General features: G+C 46.0%; 1 protein-coding gene across 1 annotated transcript in view; it reads right to left on the bottom strand.

Annotated features, from left to right (window-relative positions):
- Positions 1 to 17,246, bottom strand: part of cfap65 (cilia and flagella associated protein 65) — a 152,341-nt gene that overhangs the window by 110,969 nt on the left and 24,126 nt on the right. Inside the window, exons 7-8 of the mRNA XM_078229291.1 lie at positions 16,956 to 17,101; positions 8,426 to 8,707 (exon numbers count right to left, since the gene is read on the bottom strand). Coding sequence (XP_078085417.1) covers positions 8,426 to 8,707; positions 16,956 to 17,101 — 428 coding nt within the window. The remainder of the gene's footprint in view (positions 1 to 8,425; positions 8,708 to 16,955; positions 17,102 to 17,246) is intronic.

Genomic DNA, 17,246 nt, shown 5'->3' with positions numbered 1-17,246 from the left:
GTCTGGTTGGGATGGGTGGAAGGGCGAGGGTTGGCACACGGGTCATGGGGGGCTTTAGGGGTTGGGTGGAAGGGCATAGCTTGGCATGAGGGAGGTATAAGGAGAACCTTTTCAACTTGCCTTTAAAAAGGTCCCTTCGTGCAGACTGGGGTTCATGACTCTGGTTTGACTCCCATGAAAACCACAGAAGAATAGGACTTGCTAATCCCCACGTGAGCCAGGTCGGGAGTGCCTGCTGTAGGTTTTGACAGGAACCAGTCTCTACTCTTTGCACCCAACAATCAAACAGCCTGGGAATAGGGCCGAGAATCCCAGAATTGGGACCTGTCTGTCATTTTTAAAGGGCTCCTGATTCACCCCAACTCGGTGGAAATCTAGGCCACCATTGTGCAGATGATTTGTTAAATTGAGGGTCCATCTGCTCTCTGAGGTGGATGTAAAAGGTCCCTTAGCACTGTCTCAAAGAAGAGCAGATATAAAAAAGCAAAATACTGCGGGCACTGGAAATTGTAGTAAAAACTGAAAACACTGGAAATACTCAGCAGGTCTGGAAGCATCTGTGGAGAGAGAAACAGAATGAACCTTTCAATTCACAGCTCTGAAGGAGAATTAGATGACATGAAACTTTAACTGTTTCTCTCTCCACAGGTGTTCTGCCAGATCTGCTGAGTTCTTTACAGTGCCCGGCTATATTTATCTTCAACCAACATCTAAAATCAGGTTAGCTGGGCCTTATCCCAATGCTGTTTGTGGGACCTTGCTGTGTGCAAATTAGCTGCAAAGTACTTTGAGATGTGTAATGACCTCAACAAAGCCCATGAGGCTGGCCTCTTGGAGTATGAGCTCCCTGATTAAGGTAATGACTTCCTGCCACCCAGTGCGGAGGGAGGGCAGGGAAGGAGGAGGACCTGCTCGTGAACCTGCTCCTGGGCCTGGCAAAGCTGGCCGTAAACAGGTCCAGGCAGCGGGCAACCGAGGGGGTCATCCGACCCGATTGTCTGCCCCTCTGCTGCGGCTACATTCACGGCCGAGTGTCCCTGGAGAGGGAGCATGCGGTGTCCAAGGCTACCGTTAACGCCTTCCATGCCCGCTGGGCACTGCAGGGACTGGGGTGCATTATTGACCCCTTTAATCACATTTTGATTTGATGTTTTAAGTTTCCTTTCCACTTTGCCTTTTGATTCGGACGGTTCCCCTCCTTTTGGGAGCTGCCCCTTTTAATTTGTGCCCTCATTAATTTGATTTAGTTTATTTGGTTGGCCAAAAAGATTAGTAATGATTTCCTACCCAATGAGGGAGTCTCACCTGCACATATATATATATAGAGAGAGAGAGGAGTGTCAGGGCTACTGACACTCCAGACTCTGACTTTGTACCTGAAATGCTCTTAGAGGTGGAGATAAGTTTGTAAATAAAGGGAACCTGGTGAAGGGACACCGGCCTCTGAGGAGTTGGTGAGACATCATGTGACCTTGAAAGACTATTTTTGTGTGTGAATCTTTTCATTTTTCTCTACAATATTCTTCTCTCCTTATTTTCAACCCTTGTTAAATTGAGGGTCCATCTGCTCTCTGAGGTGGATGTAAAGGATCCCATAGTTCTATCTCAAAGAAGAGCAGAGGACTTCTTTCCTGTGATATAAAAAAGCAAACTACTGCGGGCGCTGGAAATTGTAGTGAAAACACTGGAAATACTGGTGTTAACTTACAGCATTGGAAACTCTAGTTCAACTAGGGTTGCCACTCCTTCCTGTCCTCCAGCGATCCACACTGATTCTGGGTATTAATAGGACTGGGTTGACTGTTTTCCTGCACGGTCGAACAGCCTGACAACGCTCATATTTTAGAATAGAGTGCCACCTAGTGGCCCTGTTTAATTTTTTCAGAAACCTGCAAGGGGGCAGGATTGATCCGATATCAAATGGGTTATGAGGGTCCGGAGAGAATCAATAAGGAGAACCTTTCCCCACTTCTGAAAGGATCAAGAACTAGAAGGCACAGATTTAAAATAACTTGCAAAAGAAGCGATAAAGCGATTCGAGTTCAACTCCCACCTTGATGTGGAGATGCCGGTGTTGGACTGGGGTGGGCACAGTAAGAAGTCACAAGACCAGGTTAAAGTCCAACAGGTTTATTTGGAATTATGAGCTTTCAGAGCGCTGCTCCTTCATCAGAGTGATGAATCTGTTGGATAAACCTGTTGGACTTTAACCTGGTGTTGTGAGACTTCTTACAGAACTCCCACCTTGGCAGCCAGGGAATTTAAATTATAGAGTCACAGAGGTTTACAGCATGCTAACAGGCCCTACGGCCCAACTTGTCCATGCCGCCTTTTTTTTAAACCCCCCCTAAGCTAATCCCAATTGCCCGCATTTGGCTCAATAGAGTCATAGAGGTTTACAGCATGGAATATTAATTAAATAATATCTGGAACCCTTATCCAACAAAAATTTATCAAACTGAATTTGGACATTTTTATTTGATTCTCTGTCTCATTAGTTATATGGTTGGGGAAGGGATGGGGGGGTGGAGGGGGCTGGAAGAGAATTCCAGATTTCCACCATCACCTGTGTGAATAAGTGCTGCCAGACCTCCTGAATGGCCTACCTCGAATTCTAAGGGTATGTCCCTTTATTCTGCTGGATTCTCCACCAGAGGAAATGGTTTCTTTCTATGCTATCGAGTTCTTTAAACATCTCAAAAATATACCCACCCTTAATCTCCTGTGTTTAAGAGGATACAAGTCTAGCTTCTATAATCTGAATCCTCATAATTCAACTCTTGAGGCCCTGTTTCATTCTCTTGAATCTGTGCTGCACTCCTTTTTTTATTCATTTGCCAGAGTGTGGGCATCACTGGCTAGGCCAGCAATAGAGCAGGAATGTTATGTTGGTCTTAAAGACCAATATAACCATTGCCCCCTTGATATTTAACAGCAGTTCCATCGCTGAATTCCCCACTATCAACATCCTGGGGTTTACCATTGACCAGAAACTGAAGTGGACTAGCCAAATATATACTGTGCCTACAAGAGCAGGTCAGAAGCTGGGAAGTCTGTGGCAAGTAACTCGTCTCCTAACTCCCCAACGCCAGTCCACCGTCTACAAGGCACAAATCAGAAGTGTGATGGAATAATCTCCACTTGACTGGATGAGTGCAGCTCCAACAACACACAAGAAGCTCCCGCTCACTTAATAGGGAAATTTGTACTCCACGAAGCCCACAGGGAGATCTATTGATGGTCCCACATGTCCTTCGTGGCCACTATAACATCTCTGCCCCCTCAACTCCACAGCTCCCACAGTAACCCTATTGCGAAGGAGTTCTTTCTGCTGCTTGGCGACCAGTCGAGGGTCAGCTGGGAGTGGCTTTGGATCTAAGGGCATGAACTGAATCAAGGACCTTCATTTTCAGAGGGAGCACCAAAGTATCACTGACACAGGTTTCTCTTCAGGGTCCGCCTCAGTCGGGATGCCTGCTTCATAGAATCGTAGAAACGCTACAGTACAGAAAGAGGCCATTCGGCCCATCGAGTCTGCACCGACCACAATCCCACCCAGGCCCTACCCCCATATCCCCACATATTTACCCACTAATCCCTCTAACCTACGCACTTCAGGATACTAAGGGCAATTTTAGCACGGTCAATCAACCTAACCCGCACATCTTTGGACTTTGGCCTTCCTCAGCTTCCATCTCTGAGTCCATTTCTGCGTCACCCTGTGGGATACCAGATAGCTTTGGGCTGTTGCTCTGGGCTGGCAGTGGCCATTTCCACGGCTGGTAATAAACAAAGAACAAGCAAAGAACAAAGAAAAGTACAGCACAGGACTGGCCCTTCAGCCCTCAAAGCCTGTACCGATCATGATGCCTTAACTAAACTAAAACAAACCTTCTGCCCTTACTCAGTCCGTATCCCTCTATTTCCCTCCTATTCATGAACCCATCATGTACCCTTAAATGTTGCTAATGTGCCTGCTTCCACCACCTCCTCTGGCAGTGTGTTCCAGGCATCTACCACTCTCAGTGTGAAAAACCTCCCCCGAACATCTCCTTTAAACTTTCCCCCTCTCACCTTTAACCTGTGACCTCCTGTAATTGACGCTTTTACCCGAGGATAAAGCCTATGTCTTTCCGAAGTTTGTAGACCTTTATTAGGTCTCCCTTCAGCCTTTGTCTTTCCAGTGAAAACAGTCCTAGTTTATTCAACCTCTCCTCATATCCAACGCCTTCAAGACCAGGCAACATCCTGGTGAACCTTCTTTGCACTCTCTCCTTCTGGTAGCGTGGTGACCAGAACTGCACTCAGTACTCCAAATGCGACCTAACCAAGGCTTTATATAGCTGCAACATGATATCCCAGCTCTTGTACACAATGCCCCAGCTGGTGAAGGCAAGCATGCTCTGGGGCGGACTCCCTGCTCTGAGGAGGACTCCCTTCTCCTGAGGTGGTCCAGGTGTTTCCCCATGACCTTACCCTGGACTTTCACCTTGTAGGACACTGGCTCTGCTTTTTCGATTATGATCCCAGGGACCCAGCTGGGACCACCTCCAAAATTCTTCATGTAAAACTGATCACTCACTCCAATTTGGTCTTTATAGATGCCGTCAGTAGCTTCTTCATGCTTGTTTTAAATATTTGCATTACCCATTCTGTTCGACGACAGGTGGTAAGGTTCTGTTTTGATATGCTTGATGCCATTGTAAAGCATAAAGTTTTGGAACTCACCACTGATTTTCTTGATTTGATTTGATTTATTATTGTCACATGTATTAACATAGAGTGAAAGGTATTGTTTCTTGCGCGCTATACAGACAAAACATACCGTTCATAGAGAAGGAAACCTTCTCCGAGGAACAGTCTCTAAATACTGACAGTCCCTGGAGAAAAAATCTCTAAATACTGACATATTCTTCTGAAAACAACCTGTAAATACCGATGTATTCTGCAGGGAGGTTTTTCTATCCACTGACACATTTCTGAGCAATAATCTCTGAGCATTGGCATATTCTCTTGGTAAGAAGCTCAGAGTTCTCGAGTATTCCCATGGTAAAATTCTCTACATGCTGCAAAATACTACAGGTGGCATTTTCGAAATACTGAACATTCTTCGAGAAACAATCTTTAAATGATGACACATTCTCCGAGGAGAAAAAACCCTAAATGCAGACAAATTATCGCAGAACAATCTCTTCTATGCACTGACACATTCTCCAGGGATAATGTCCAAGTACTGACACACTCAGCTTCGAACGATATGTAAATACTGCAGGAGAATCTGCCAAAGAAAGTTATGCAATGTTGATCTGAGGAAATGGATGACCTCCTTCGGGGCTGCTTCGAGTCGCTGGACTGGTCAGTGATCAAACTAAATGAGTGCGCCACTACAGTTACAGACTTCATTAGTAAGTGCGCAGAAGACTGTGTGCCAACAAATCCGAGTGGTTCCCAATCAGAAACCATGGATGAACAGGGCGGACAGGTAGCACTGCTGCCTCACAGCTCCAGGGACCCCGGTTTGATTCCCGGCTTGGGTCACTGTCTGTGTGGAGTTTGCACATTCTCCCCATGTCTGCGTGGGTTTCCTCCGGATGCTCCGGTTTCCTCCTGCAGTCCGAAAGACGTGCTGGTTAGATGCATTGGCCATGCTAAATTCTCCCTCCATGTACCCAAACAGGCGCCGGATTGTGCTGACTAGTGGATTTTCACAGTAACTTCATTGCAGTGTTAATGTAAGCTTACTTACACTAATACATTCTCTGGGAAGAGCCTCTAACTACTGACACATCCTCTGGGAAACAAAACCTAAGGCTCAACTTATTCTCAATCAAGAGTGTCCTATCAAGATACCATCAACACGTCTCCTGTCCCACCAGAGGCCCAAACATCCACAACCACCGCTACACAAACATCAAACATGCTGAGTGCTCTATCCCCCGGCCACACTTCTCCAAATCTGACCACAAGGTTGTGCTCCTGCCCCCAGCATACAAGCAAAACTGAAGCAGGTGGATCCGACAAAGAAGGTTGCACAATGTTGGTCTGGGGAATCAGATGATCTCCTTTGGGACTGCTTTAGATCAGCGGATTGGTCAATATTCAAGAACTCAGCGACCAACCTGAATGAGTACGCCACCATAATAACAGACTTCATTAGTAAGTGCGTAGAAAGCTGTTTGCCAAAGAAGCAAATCTGAGTGTTTCCTTAACGGAAACCATGGATGAAAAGGGATATCCACTGCCCACTGAAGTCCAGGGCTGAGATGTTCAAGTTGGATGACCCTGACCTATAATGAAATCCCGATATGACCTACGGAGAACCATCAAAGATGCCAAAAGACAAAACAGGACCAAGCTGGAATTCCAGGCTAGCCACACAAACACCCAGCGATTACGGCAAGGTCTACACGACATTACAGGCTACAAGGTGAAGACAAATAGTATTGCACCCTCCCCAATGAGCTCAACGCATTCTATGCTGGTTTTGAGCAAGTGGTCAGCGAGAGGACATCAACTGCCCTGACAACCTCAGTCGAATGGGTATCCGAGGTCGCCATCACAGATATCAGATCAGTCTTCCTGAAAGTTAACCCACATAAAGCGACTGACCCAGATGGGGTACCCGGACAAGCAATCAGATCTTGCGTGGACCAACTACAGCTCAGCCTTCAATATCACTATCCAAACAAAACTCATCTCCAAACTCTGTAGCCTAGGGTTCGGTGCTTCCCTCTGTGACTGGATCCTAGGCTTCCTAACCCACAGACCACAATCAGTAAGGATAGGTAATGACACCTCCTCTATAATTATCCTCAACACCGGTGCCCCACAAAGCTGCAGCCTCAGCCCCTTACTGCAGTCCTTTACACTTATGATTGTGTGGCCAAATTCCACTCCAACTCTATTTTTAAGTTGGCTGATGACACCACTGTAGTGGGTCGGATCTCAAACAATGACGAGATGGAGTACAGAAAAGAGATAGCGAGCCTGCTGAAATGGTGCGATGACAAAAATCTCTCCCTCAGTGTCAGTAAAACAAAGGAGATAGTCATCGACTTCAGGAAACGCAGTGGAGGACATTCCCCTGCCTACATCACAGGTGATGAAGTGGAGATAAGATATGGGAGCAGGATTAGGCCATTTGGCCCATTGAGTTTGCTGTAACGATGTAACCAATGTAACAGTGTAACCAATAATAACACGCTGTGAAGATCAGGCAGTGTAGGTAGACAATGTAATCAAAGTGGTGTGGTGGACAGCTGACCAGCTAACCCAGTGTAAATAGATAGCAGATGGAGATTGTTGGGGAGTATTTGTGGCTCAGCGTGTGGCCCAAGTGGTGGTGTAATGAAGTTTCTTTATTAAACATTTTCTTTGATTTACTTTGTGAGGTTAGTTCTTTATTGCTTGCTACTGGAGCATCCTGACTGCCGGATGAACAGTTCAGACATGAAGTTCCAGGAGATAAGCCATTCTGATCAACGGGTCTTTGCTGGTGTTTAGGCACCAGACAAACTTCCTGTCATCCCTCTTCATCTAACCCCATCAGCATCAATTTCTGACCCTTTCTCCCCCTTGTGCCTCATTTAAAGGAGGGCCTCTCCGACTGTGCAATGCTTCAACCTGTGCCATGCAGCAATAGTGCAGAACGAATTTGATAAGGTAACAACATGTTCAGGAACTTTGGAAGGGAAAGACTGGGGCTATGCTCATTGGAATTCAGAAGAATGAGGGGAGATCTTACAGAAACATATCAGATTATGAAGGGAATAGATAAGATAGAGGCAGGGAAGTTGTTTCCCCTGGCTGGTGAAACTAGAACTAGGGGGCAGAGCCTCAAAATAAGGGGGAGCAGATTTAGGACTGAGTTGAGGAGGAACTTCTTCACACAAAGGGTTGTGAATCTGTGGAATTCCCTGCCCAGTGAAGCAGTTGAGGCTACCTCATTGAATGTTTTTGAGGCAAGGATAGATAAATTTTTGAACAGTAAAGGAATTAAGGGTTATGGTGAGCGGACGGGTAAGTGGAGCTGAGTCCACAAAACGATCAGCCATGAACTTATTGAATGGCGGAGCAGGTTCGAGGGGCCAGATGGCCTACTCCTGCTCCCAGTTCTTATGTTCTTACGTAAAGGGAGGTTGGAGACGGGATGGTGCTTTGCAAGGACAGTGAGGTTAAGGAATGTGGAGAGAGGCCCAGTGACAGCACAGAGGGAGAAGTGTTCACAACATCAGCTAACATGAGGCCAGGAGGGGAACCTGGTGATCAGCAGTTCGAATAGGTGGGTCCCATGGACAAGATGAGCTCAGAGAGGGGAGCTAGGTGAGAAACCAGAGATCGATGCAAGCTCAGGTCGAGGGCTGGGTGGCTCGTGGGGTGTGGGCAGGAGTGCGGTGGGGGAGACTGTTAAAGGAAGTCTGCTTGCTTGCTTCAGATTTCTGTGTTGCCTGAGCTTGACTTTATCCCGTGAGAAACAATCTGTACCTTTGCACATTCCGACCACCTTCAGCACGGCCTTGGAGCTGTTGCCAGGCCGGGTCACGTGGAAGTAATCAACGCTCTGAGCGCCAACTGTCTGTGGCATGAATGTGATGGGGACCTGGAACCTGCTGCTGGCTTGGACGGTGCCCTCTCTGATCTCACAGGTGAATTCAGACTGTAGCGGTGCAGGGCGCTTGAATTGCAGGATTCGAAACGAAGTGTTCACCTGTTCACAAGGCGAAAAAAAAAACAGGTTAAGAAAACTGGCACAACAGATTTCACGTTTAAATTGATATATTGGAATGGCAGCGACTAACATTTCAATCTCAGCAACTTTGCTCAAATCTTTCCCGGGCTAATGACATTAAAGCATCCCTCCAGCAGCTGGCTTTAAGAGGTCCTGTCACTTTTTTACTCTTTCTGGGGATGTGCGCATCGCTGGGGAGGTACACCCACAGTGCTGTTAGGGAGGGAGTCCTCGGATTTTGACCCAGTGACAGTGAAGGAATGGCGATATATTTCCAAGTCAGGGTGGTATGGACTTGGAGGGAAACCTACAGGTTATGGTGTTTCCAAACATATTCTTCCCTTCATCTTCAAGGTGGTAGAGGTTGTAGGTTTGGAAGCTGCTGCCAGAGGGGGGCGAGTTGCTACAATGCATCTTGTAGATGCTGCCACAGTGTGTTGGAGGTGGAGGGACCAGGATCTGGGGAAAAACCTTTTTATTCAGCGGGTGGTGGGAATCTGAAACTCTGCCTGAAAGGGTGGTGGAGGCTAGAACCCTCACAATATTTAAGGAGTGTTTAGGTGAGCACCTGTCGGCAATGACTGCCTCAGTATCTTAAGTGTCGTGCAATTATCAGTGGGCACCCCAACTTCTGACCTTATGATTAAGGGAGGGTCATTGATGAAGCAGCTGAAGATGGTTGGGCCTCGGACATTAGCCCTGAGGAACTCCTGCAGTGATGTCCTGGAGCTGAGATGATTGACCTACAACAACCATCTACCTTTGTGCGAAGTATGACGCCAACCATTGGAAGGTTTTCCCTTTCTTCCCTTGATAACACATTTGATCAAATGCTACCTTGATGTAAAGGGCAGTCACTCTCGCCTCACCTCTGGCATTTAGCTCTCTGTCAATTTTTGGACAAAGGTTGCAATGAGGTAAGGAGCTCAGTGACCATGGCAGATCTGACTAGCAGTGAAAGGTTACTGTTGAGTAAGTGCCACTTGATAGCACTATCGACGACACCTTCGATCCTGACCACAGGTTTAGTGAGGGAGCAGTAATTGGCTGGGTTGGATTTGTCTTGCTTTTTTGTGCACAGGACATACCTGGGCAATCTTCCATATTGAACTTTGAATAGGTTTTAATTCTAACTTTTTCAGAGTAACTATCGATGTAACCATCCAAAGTTAGTGCTTTAAACCATATTTCCGCATGGTTCCCAGCACGGTTGCTCAGAGAAAGTCTGCACTTCTGGGAAATTGTTGTGCTAACCCTTGCCTGTAAAGGTCCAAGAGGAATTCCCCAGCCCATCTTTGGGAAACCCTCCAAATCCAACCCTGAGGAAGTCAGAAGTTACAGCCCAATATACTTATGGGGTGAGATGACATGGGGTGGGAGTTGGCTCATTTAGTGCATAAATCAGATGGGCTGAATGGCCTGTTTTATGTTCCAAATTCAACAGTAGTGATTCATTTAATCCACCATGCCTGCTCCACCATACAATTAGACCATAGCTGATCTACACCTCACTTTCATTCATCCTCTTTTGCATCATATCTTCTGACACCTTGACCTAAGTGGCACGGTGGCACAGTGGTTAGCACTGTTGCCTCACAGTGTCAGGGACCTGGGTTTGATTCTCGGTTTGGGTCACTGTCTGTGTGGAGTTTGCACATTCTCCCCGTGTCTGCGTGGGTTTCCTCCTGAAAGATGTGCTGGTTTAGTGCATTGACCCGAACAGGCGCCGGAGTGTGGCGATGAGGGGAATTTCACAGAAACTTCATTGCAGTGTTAATGTAAGCCTTGCTTGTGACTAATAAATAAACTAAAAATAAGTCTATCTCCATCTTAAAAGCTCCAACGCACGTCCAGCATCCACGGCCTTTTGGTGAAATTGATTTCTAGATTTCCACTGCTCTGTGCATGAAAAAAATACTTCCTGAGTTTGTGCCTGAACAATCCAGCTTGAATTTTAATATTACATTCCCTGGTTCTGGAGTGCATACACCAGGGGAAATGGTTCCTCCATGCCTACTCCATCAAAACATTGAACGTTTTAACCACACCAACGAGTTCCCCCCTCATGCACAAGGGAATACAAGGCAACTTTGTGAAACCTATGTTCATAATGTAACCCTCTTGTACTGCAATTGATAAACACTTAACAGCAACTTTCCATAACACCTTTAAACATAATTGTTTCTCCATATATACCCCTTACAGAGACCACTGAATGACAGACATTAAAAAGTTATGCTGTTACTGGTGGCGCAGTGGTTAGCACTGCTGCCTCACAGCGCTAGGGACCCGGGTCCGATTCTCGGCTTGGGTCACTGTCTGTGTGGAGTTTACATATTCTCCCCCGTGTCTGCGTGGGTTTCCTCCGGCTGCTCCGGTTTCCTCCCACAGTCTGAAAGACGTGTTGGTTAAATGCATTGGCCATGCTAAATTCTCCCTCAGTGTACCCTAACAGGCGCCGGAGTGTGACAACTTGGGGATTTTCACAGTAATTTCATTGCAGTGTTAATGTAAGCCTTACTTGTGACTAATAAATAAACTTTTACTTTTACCTGACTAAGACTGCGCTATGTTATGTTGGTGGCTCAACTGTACACTCTACTAAGCCTTAATAAGTACCCAAATGACAAAACTAACAAAAAAGAGTTGAAAACACACCAATGGAGGAACCCACTGAAAACATGGAAGGAAGAATTAACTCAGTGGAACATATACATGCTGTCACTGCATCCTCAAGCTGTCCCCAAAATGAGAAATTTTGAATCTATTTAGGCCTTTCAGGTTCACAGGACATCCCAAAGTGCTTTGCAGCCAATGAAATACTTTCAAAGTTTTGTAATGTGGGAAACACAGCAGCCAGTTTGAGCAGAGCAAGATCCTGCAAAGAGGAATGAAATAATGACCAGATAATCTGTTTTAGTGAGGTTAGGATGAGGGATAAATATTAGTCTGTACACATGAGGGGGCAGCAGACGAGGCCTTGGTTTATTCTCTCTGCCGATAGACAGCACCTCCGACAGTGCAGTGCTCACACAGTACAGCACTGGGAGTGTCAGATAATAATAGCAGCCTCACACGAGACAGTAAATCAACAGGAACATTTGGACAACTTGAGCGGGCCATTCAGCACTTTGAATCTGCTCCACCATTCAACAGGATCATAACTGATCTGGTTGTGGTGTCGCTTCCACTTTCCTGTCTGCCCGCATGATCCCTTGACTGTCAAAAGTTTGGCCTGAATAAAGTTAAAGACCAGTTTCACTGCTTTATGGGGAAGAAATTTCCACAGGCCAACAACCCTCAAAAAGAAAACTCCTCATCTTCATGTTAAACAGGAGACCTCATATTCTTAAACTGCGTCCCTCTTTCTAGTGGCTCCCACAAGGGGGAAGGCATGGTGGAAGGCACTGTGTCACCAGGGCGGCACAGTGACACAGTGATTAGCACTGTTGACTCACAGCGCCAGGGTCCCAGGTTTGAACCCTGACTTGGGTCACTGTCCGTCTGGAGTTTGCACATTCTCCCCGTCTCTGCGTGGGTCCCCTCCGGGTGCTCCGGTTTCCTTCCGCAGACCAAAGATGTGCAAGTTAGGTGGATTGGCCATGCTAAATTGCCCCTTAGTGTCGGGGGGGGGGGGGGGGGGGGGGGGGGGGGCTAGCTAGGGTAAATGCATGGGGTTATGTGGATAGGGCCTGGGTGGGATTATGGTTGGTGCAGACTCGATGGGCCTAATGGCCCCCTTCTGCACTGTAGGATTCTATAATTCTCCTGGTATGCACCCTATCAAATCCCTCAGGATTTTGTATAATTCAATAAAATCACCTTTCATTCTTCTAAACTCCAATGGGTATAAGTCCAAATTTTCCTCATAAGTTAAGCCTCTCATCCCTTATTAAGGAACTTGGGGAAATAAATAATGATGTCTTGAGGAGCGTACATATTACAGAAAAGGAGGTGCTGGAAGTCTTAAAGCGCATCAAGGTAGATAAATCCCTGGGACCTGATGAGGTATATCCCAGGATATTGTGGGAGGCTAGGGAGGAAATTGCGGGTCCCCTAGCCGAGATATTTGGATCATCGATAGTCACGGGTGAGGTGCCTGAAGATTGGAGAGTTGCAAATGTTGTGCCTTTGTTTAAAAAGGGCTGCAGGGAAAAGCCTGGGAACTACAGGCCAGTGAGCCTCACATCTGTGGTGGGTAAATTGTTGGAAGGCATTTTGAGAGACAGGATCTACAGGCATTTAGAGATGCAAGGACTGATTAGGGACAGTCAGCATGGTTTTGTGAGTGGAAAATCATGTCTCACAAATTTGATTGAGTTTTTTGAAGGGGTAACCAAGAAGGTAGATGAGGGCAGTGCAGTTGATGTTGTCTACATGGATTTTAGCAAGGCCTTTGACAAGGTACCGCATGGTAGATTGTTGCATAAAGTTAAATCTCATGGGATCCAGGGTGAGGTATCTAAATGGATCCAAAATTGGCTTCTTGACAGAAGCCAGAGGGTGGTTGTAGAGAGTTGTTTTTCAAACTGGAGGCCTGTGACCAGCGATGTGCCTCAGGGATCTGTGCTGGGTCCACTATTATTTGTCATTTATATTAATGATTTGGATGAGAATATAGGAGGCATGGTTAGTAAGTTTGCAGATGACACTAAGATTGGTGGCACAGTGGACAGTGAAGAAAGTTAGCTCCAATTGCAACGTGATCTTGATCAATTGGGCCAGTGGGCTGATGAATGACAGATGGAGTTTAATTTAGACAAATGTGAGGTGATGCATTTTGGTAGATTGAACCAGAGCAGGACTTACTCAGTTAATGGTAGGGCATTGGGGAGAGTTACAGAACAAAGAGATCTGGGGGTACATGTTCATAGCTCCTAGAAAGTGGAGTCACAGGTGGACAGAGTGATGAAGAAGGCATTCAGCATGCTTGGTTTCATCGGTCAGAACATTGAATACAGGAGTTGGAATGTCTTGTTGAAGTTGTACAAGACATTGGTAAGGCCACACTTGGAATACTGTGTGAAATTCTGGTCACCCTATTATAGAAAGGATATTATTAAAATAGAAAGAGTGCAGAAAAGATTTACTAGGATGCTACCGGGACTTGATGGATTGAGTTCTAAGGAGAGGCTAGATAGACTGGGACTTTCTTCTCTGGAGAGTAGGAGACTGAGGGGTGATCTTATAGAGGTCTATAACATAATGAGGGGCACAGGTCAGCTCGATAGTCAATATCTTTTCCCAAAGGTAGGAGAGTCTAAAACTAGAGGGCATAGGTATAAGGTGAGAGGGGAGAGATACAAAAGTGTCCAGAGGGGCAATTTTTTCACACAGAGGGTGGTGCATGTCCGGAACAAGCTGCCAGAGGTAGTAGTAGAGGCAGGTACAATTTTGTCTTTTAAAAAGCATTTAGACAGTTACATGGGTACGATGGGTATAGAGGGATATGGGCCAAATGCGGGCAATTGGGATTAGTTTAGGGGTTTTTAAAAAAAAGGGCGGCATGGACAGGTTGGGCTGAAAGGCCTGTTTCCATGCTGTAAACCTCTATGATTCTCTGATCCCGGGAATAAGTCAAGTGAACCTTCTCTGAACTGATTCTAATGCAATTTTAACTTTTTTCAACTGAGACCAAGATTACATAGTATTCCAGATGTGATCTCACCAAGGTTCCGTACAGCTGCAGGAAAACTTCCTTACATTTATGTTCCATTCTGCTTGCAATAATTAACATTTCATTAACATCCTTATTCACTGGCTGTACGTGCATGCCAGTTTTTTTGTGATTCATGTAGCAGGTCACCCAGATCCCTCTGTACCTCTGTGATCTGCAATCTCTCCATTTAAATTTTCTATTCTTCCTGCCAAAGTGGACAAGTTCACATTCCAGTTCACATAGTTTTACCCACTCACCTAACCTGTCGCTATCCCTTTGCAGGCTCTCCACTTCCTCTTGACAGATTACTTTCCTGATACTCTGTGTTACCAATAAATTGAACTACTTTACGTTGGGTACCTTCATCCAAATCATTGATGTAATTACTTCAGCAGTGTTGCACTGTTAGCCATACATCAGATGAGCAAGAGTTCTGCAGGTGTCCTGGACAACATTGATACCATGACGAGCAACGATAAAACAGATAATCTCATTGCTACCTATGGGATCTTGCGGTGTGCAAAATTGGCACTCCCAGAGCTGCATCAACCGAACTGTTAATAAAATATTTAATATCTGGTTCATAATATGACAGATGAAGCTCAGAGGGTGGTGAGTGTCTGGAACGAGCTGCTACAGGTAGTAGTAGAGGCAGGTACAATTTTGTCTTTTGAAAAGCATTTAGACAGTTACATGGGTAAGATGGGTATAGAGGAATATTGGCCAAATGCGGGCAATTGGGACTAATTTAGTGGTTAAAAAAGCAGAGCGGCATGGACAAGTTGGGCCGAAGGGCCTGTTTCCATGCTGCAAACCTCTCTGACTCTATGACAGATCGCAACAGGTTTTCAACATTTTACATCAAATTATATCAAATTGATAAATTGCAGTCACATTATTAACATTGTAGGTTAGTTCACTTTTGTGGTAAATTTAATGCTTTTGCAATATGGAATTTCATAGAGATTAATTACAGAGGAATTTTAACAAGCGGTTTTACAAAATGTCGCATTTACCCAATTGTGCCAGTTGGTGGCACTGTTTGTTCATGGTCAGTATTGATGCTGCAACAAAGTCAACTCCCAATTGAGTCACTGGAAGAGAGAGGGGACGGGGCAGAAGAGTAAGGGTGGACTCCATTCCTGCTCCCACAAGGGACATGGAGAGAGGAATTGAGGTTTATGCTGACAGGATTAGACAAAGCTGGATAACAGGTGCACAAACGCCAGCATAAACCTAAGATAAAGGCAAAATACTGCGGATGTTGGAACCTGAAACAAAAATAGAAAATGCTGGAAAATCTCATGAGGTCTGACAGCATCTGTGGGAAGAGAATAGAGCCAACGTTTCGAGTCCTGATGACGGTCATCCAGACCCGAAACGTTGGCTCTATTCTCTCTCTGATGTGGAGATGCCGGCGTTGGACTGGGGTAAACACAGTAAGAAGTCTCACAACACCAGGTTAAAGTCCAACGGGTTTATTTGGTAGCACAAGCCACTAGCTTTCGGAGCACTGCTCCTTCATTAGGTGAGTGGCTCACCTGATGAAGGAGCAGCGCTCCGAAAGCTAGTGGCTTGTGCTACCAAATAAACCTGTTGGACTTTAATCTGGTGTTGTGAGACTTCTTACTCTATTCTCTCTCCACGGATGCTGCCAGACCTGCCGAGACTTTCCAGTGTTTTCTGTTTCTGGCATAGATCTACTGGACAGGCCAGCCTATTCCTGAGCTCTAAGATCTCTGTAACTCTGCAAAATTACCCTTGGCAACCGACTTGTAGTGAGAGTGGTTTCAAAGAGCAGCCCATATTTATAATCTCACTCACAAAGAATTTAACTTCTGACCTGGAATTGCTTGATGAAGTTTGTGTTGAGGGCGTTCATCAGAGTGTGCTTTCTGGGACATTGCAATGGAAGCGTTACTCTGCATCTACATTTCAGCATGGGAATAATTACAACATTTCAACCGTACTTTTTCAGCAGGAAATCGGAACCGATACACCCTGCCGTACATCTGGGCAGTCTCGGGGCGGGCGTAGCACTATTTGGTTAGACACGTCCCAGGTGGCAGGGCCTTCCAGGCCCACTTATGCAGGTGTGGCGGCGGTGAAAGCCCCCGCCGCTCCAAAGGCTTTAAAAAAAAACAAGAATGGTACCACAGCAAAGTTCTGAAAATCCCTACAGTGTGGAAGGAGGCCATTCAGCCCATCGAGACTGCACCAACCACAATCCCACTCAGGCCCTATCCCCGTAACTCCACATATTTACCCTAGCTAGTTCCCCCGACACTAAGGGCAATTTAGCATGGCCAGTCAAACTAACCTGCGCATCTTTGGAGAGTGAGAATAAACTGGAGCACCCGGAGGAAACCCACGCAGACACGAGGAGAACGTGCAAACTCCACACAGACAGTGACCCGAGGCCAGAATTGAACCTGGATCCCTGGCGCTGTGAGGCAGCCGTGCTAACCACTGTGCCACCGTGCTGCCTGTCCGAATAGTCCGAATAGACCAAAGGTTTGGCTCTGGTCCGCTTAATGCTTTGTCAAATCTACCGCTGGGAATACTCACCATCGCATAGTTATGAATCTCCATATACTTCTCAACTGCGCTGCCAATAGCAACATGCCCAAAGTTTAGGACGCTCTGTGTGTCCTCCTGTTCAGATGTCTGGGACAGTTCACCTCGCGCACTCACCAAGAGATGAGGGTACTTGGCTGTGGAGCAGAAGGAACTGGTTAGAATACCAAAATCAACCAATTTCTTCCTCGGTATCAGTTGTGTCTCAAATAGTTGTACTCTCACCTCCAAGTCAGAATGTTATGGTTCACCATCCCAATTGGATATGGAATGTCAAGTTTG

Source organism: Mustelus asterias, chromosome 14 (assembly GCF_964213995.1).
Source record: "Mustelus asterias chromosome 14, sMusAst1.hap1.1, whole genome shotgun sequence".
NCBI classification, from domain to species: domain Eukaryota; kingdom Metazoa; phylum Chordata; class Chondrichthyes; order Carcharhiniformes; family Triakidae; genus Mustelus; species Mustelus asterias.
Note: the sequence above shows the minus strand (reverse complement) of the source record. Positions and strands in the feature narration are given on the sequence as shown.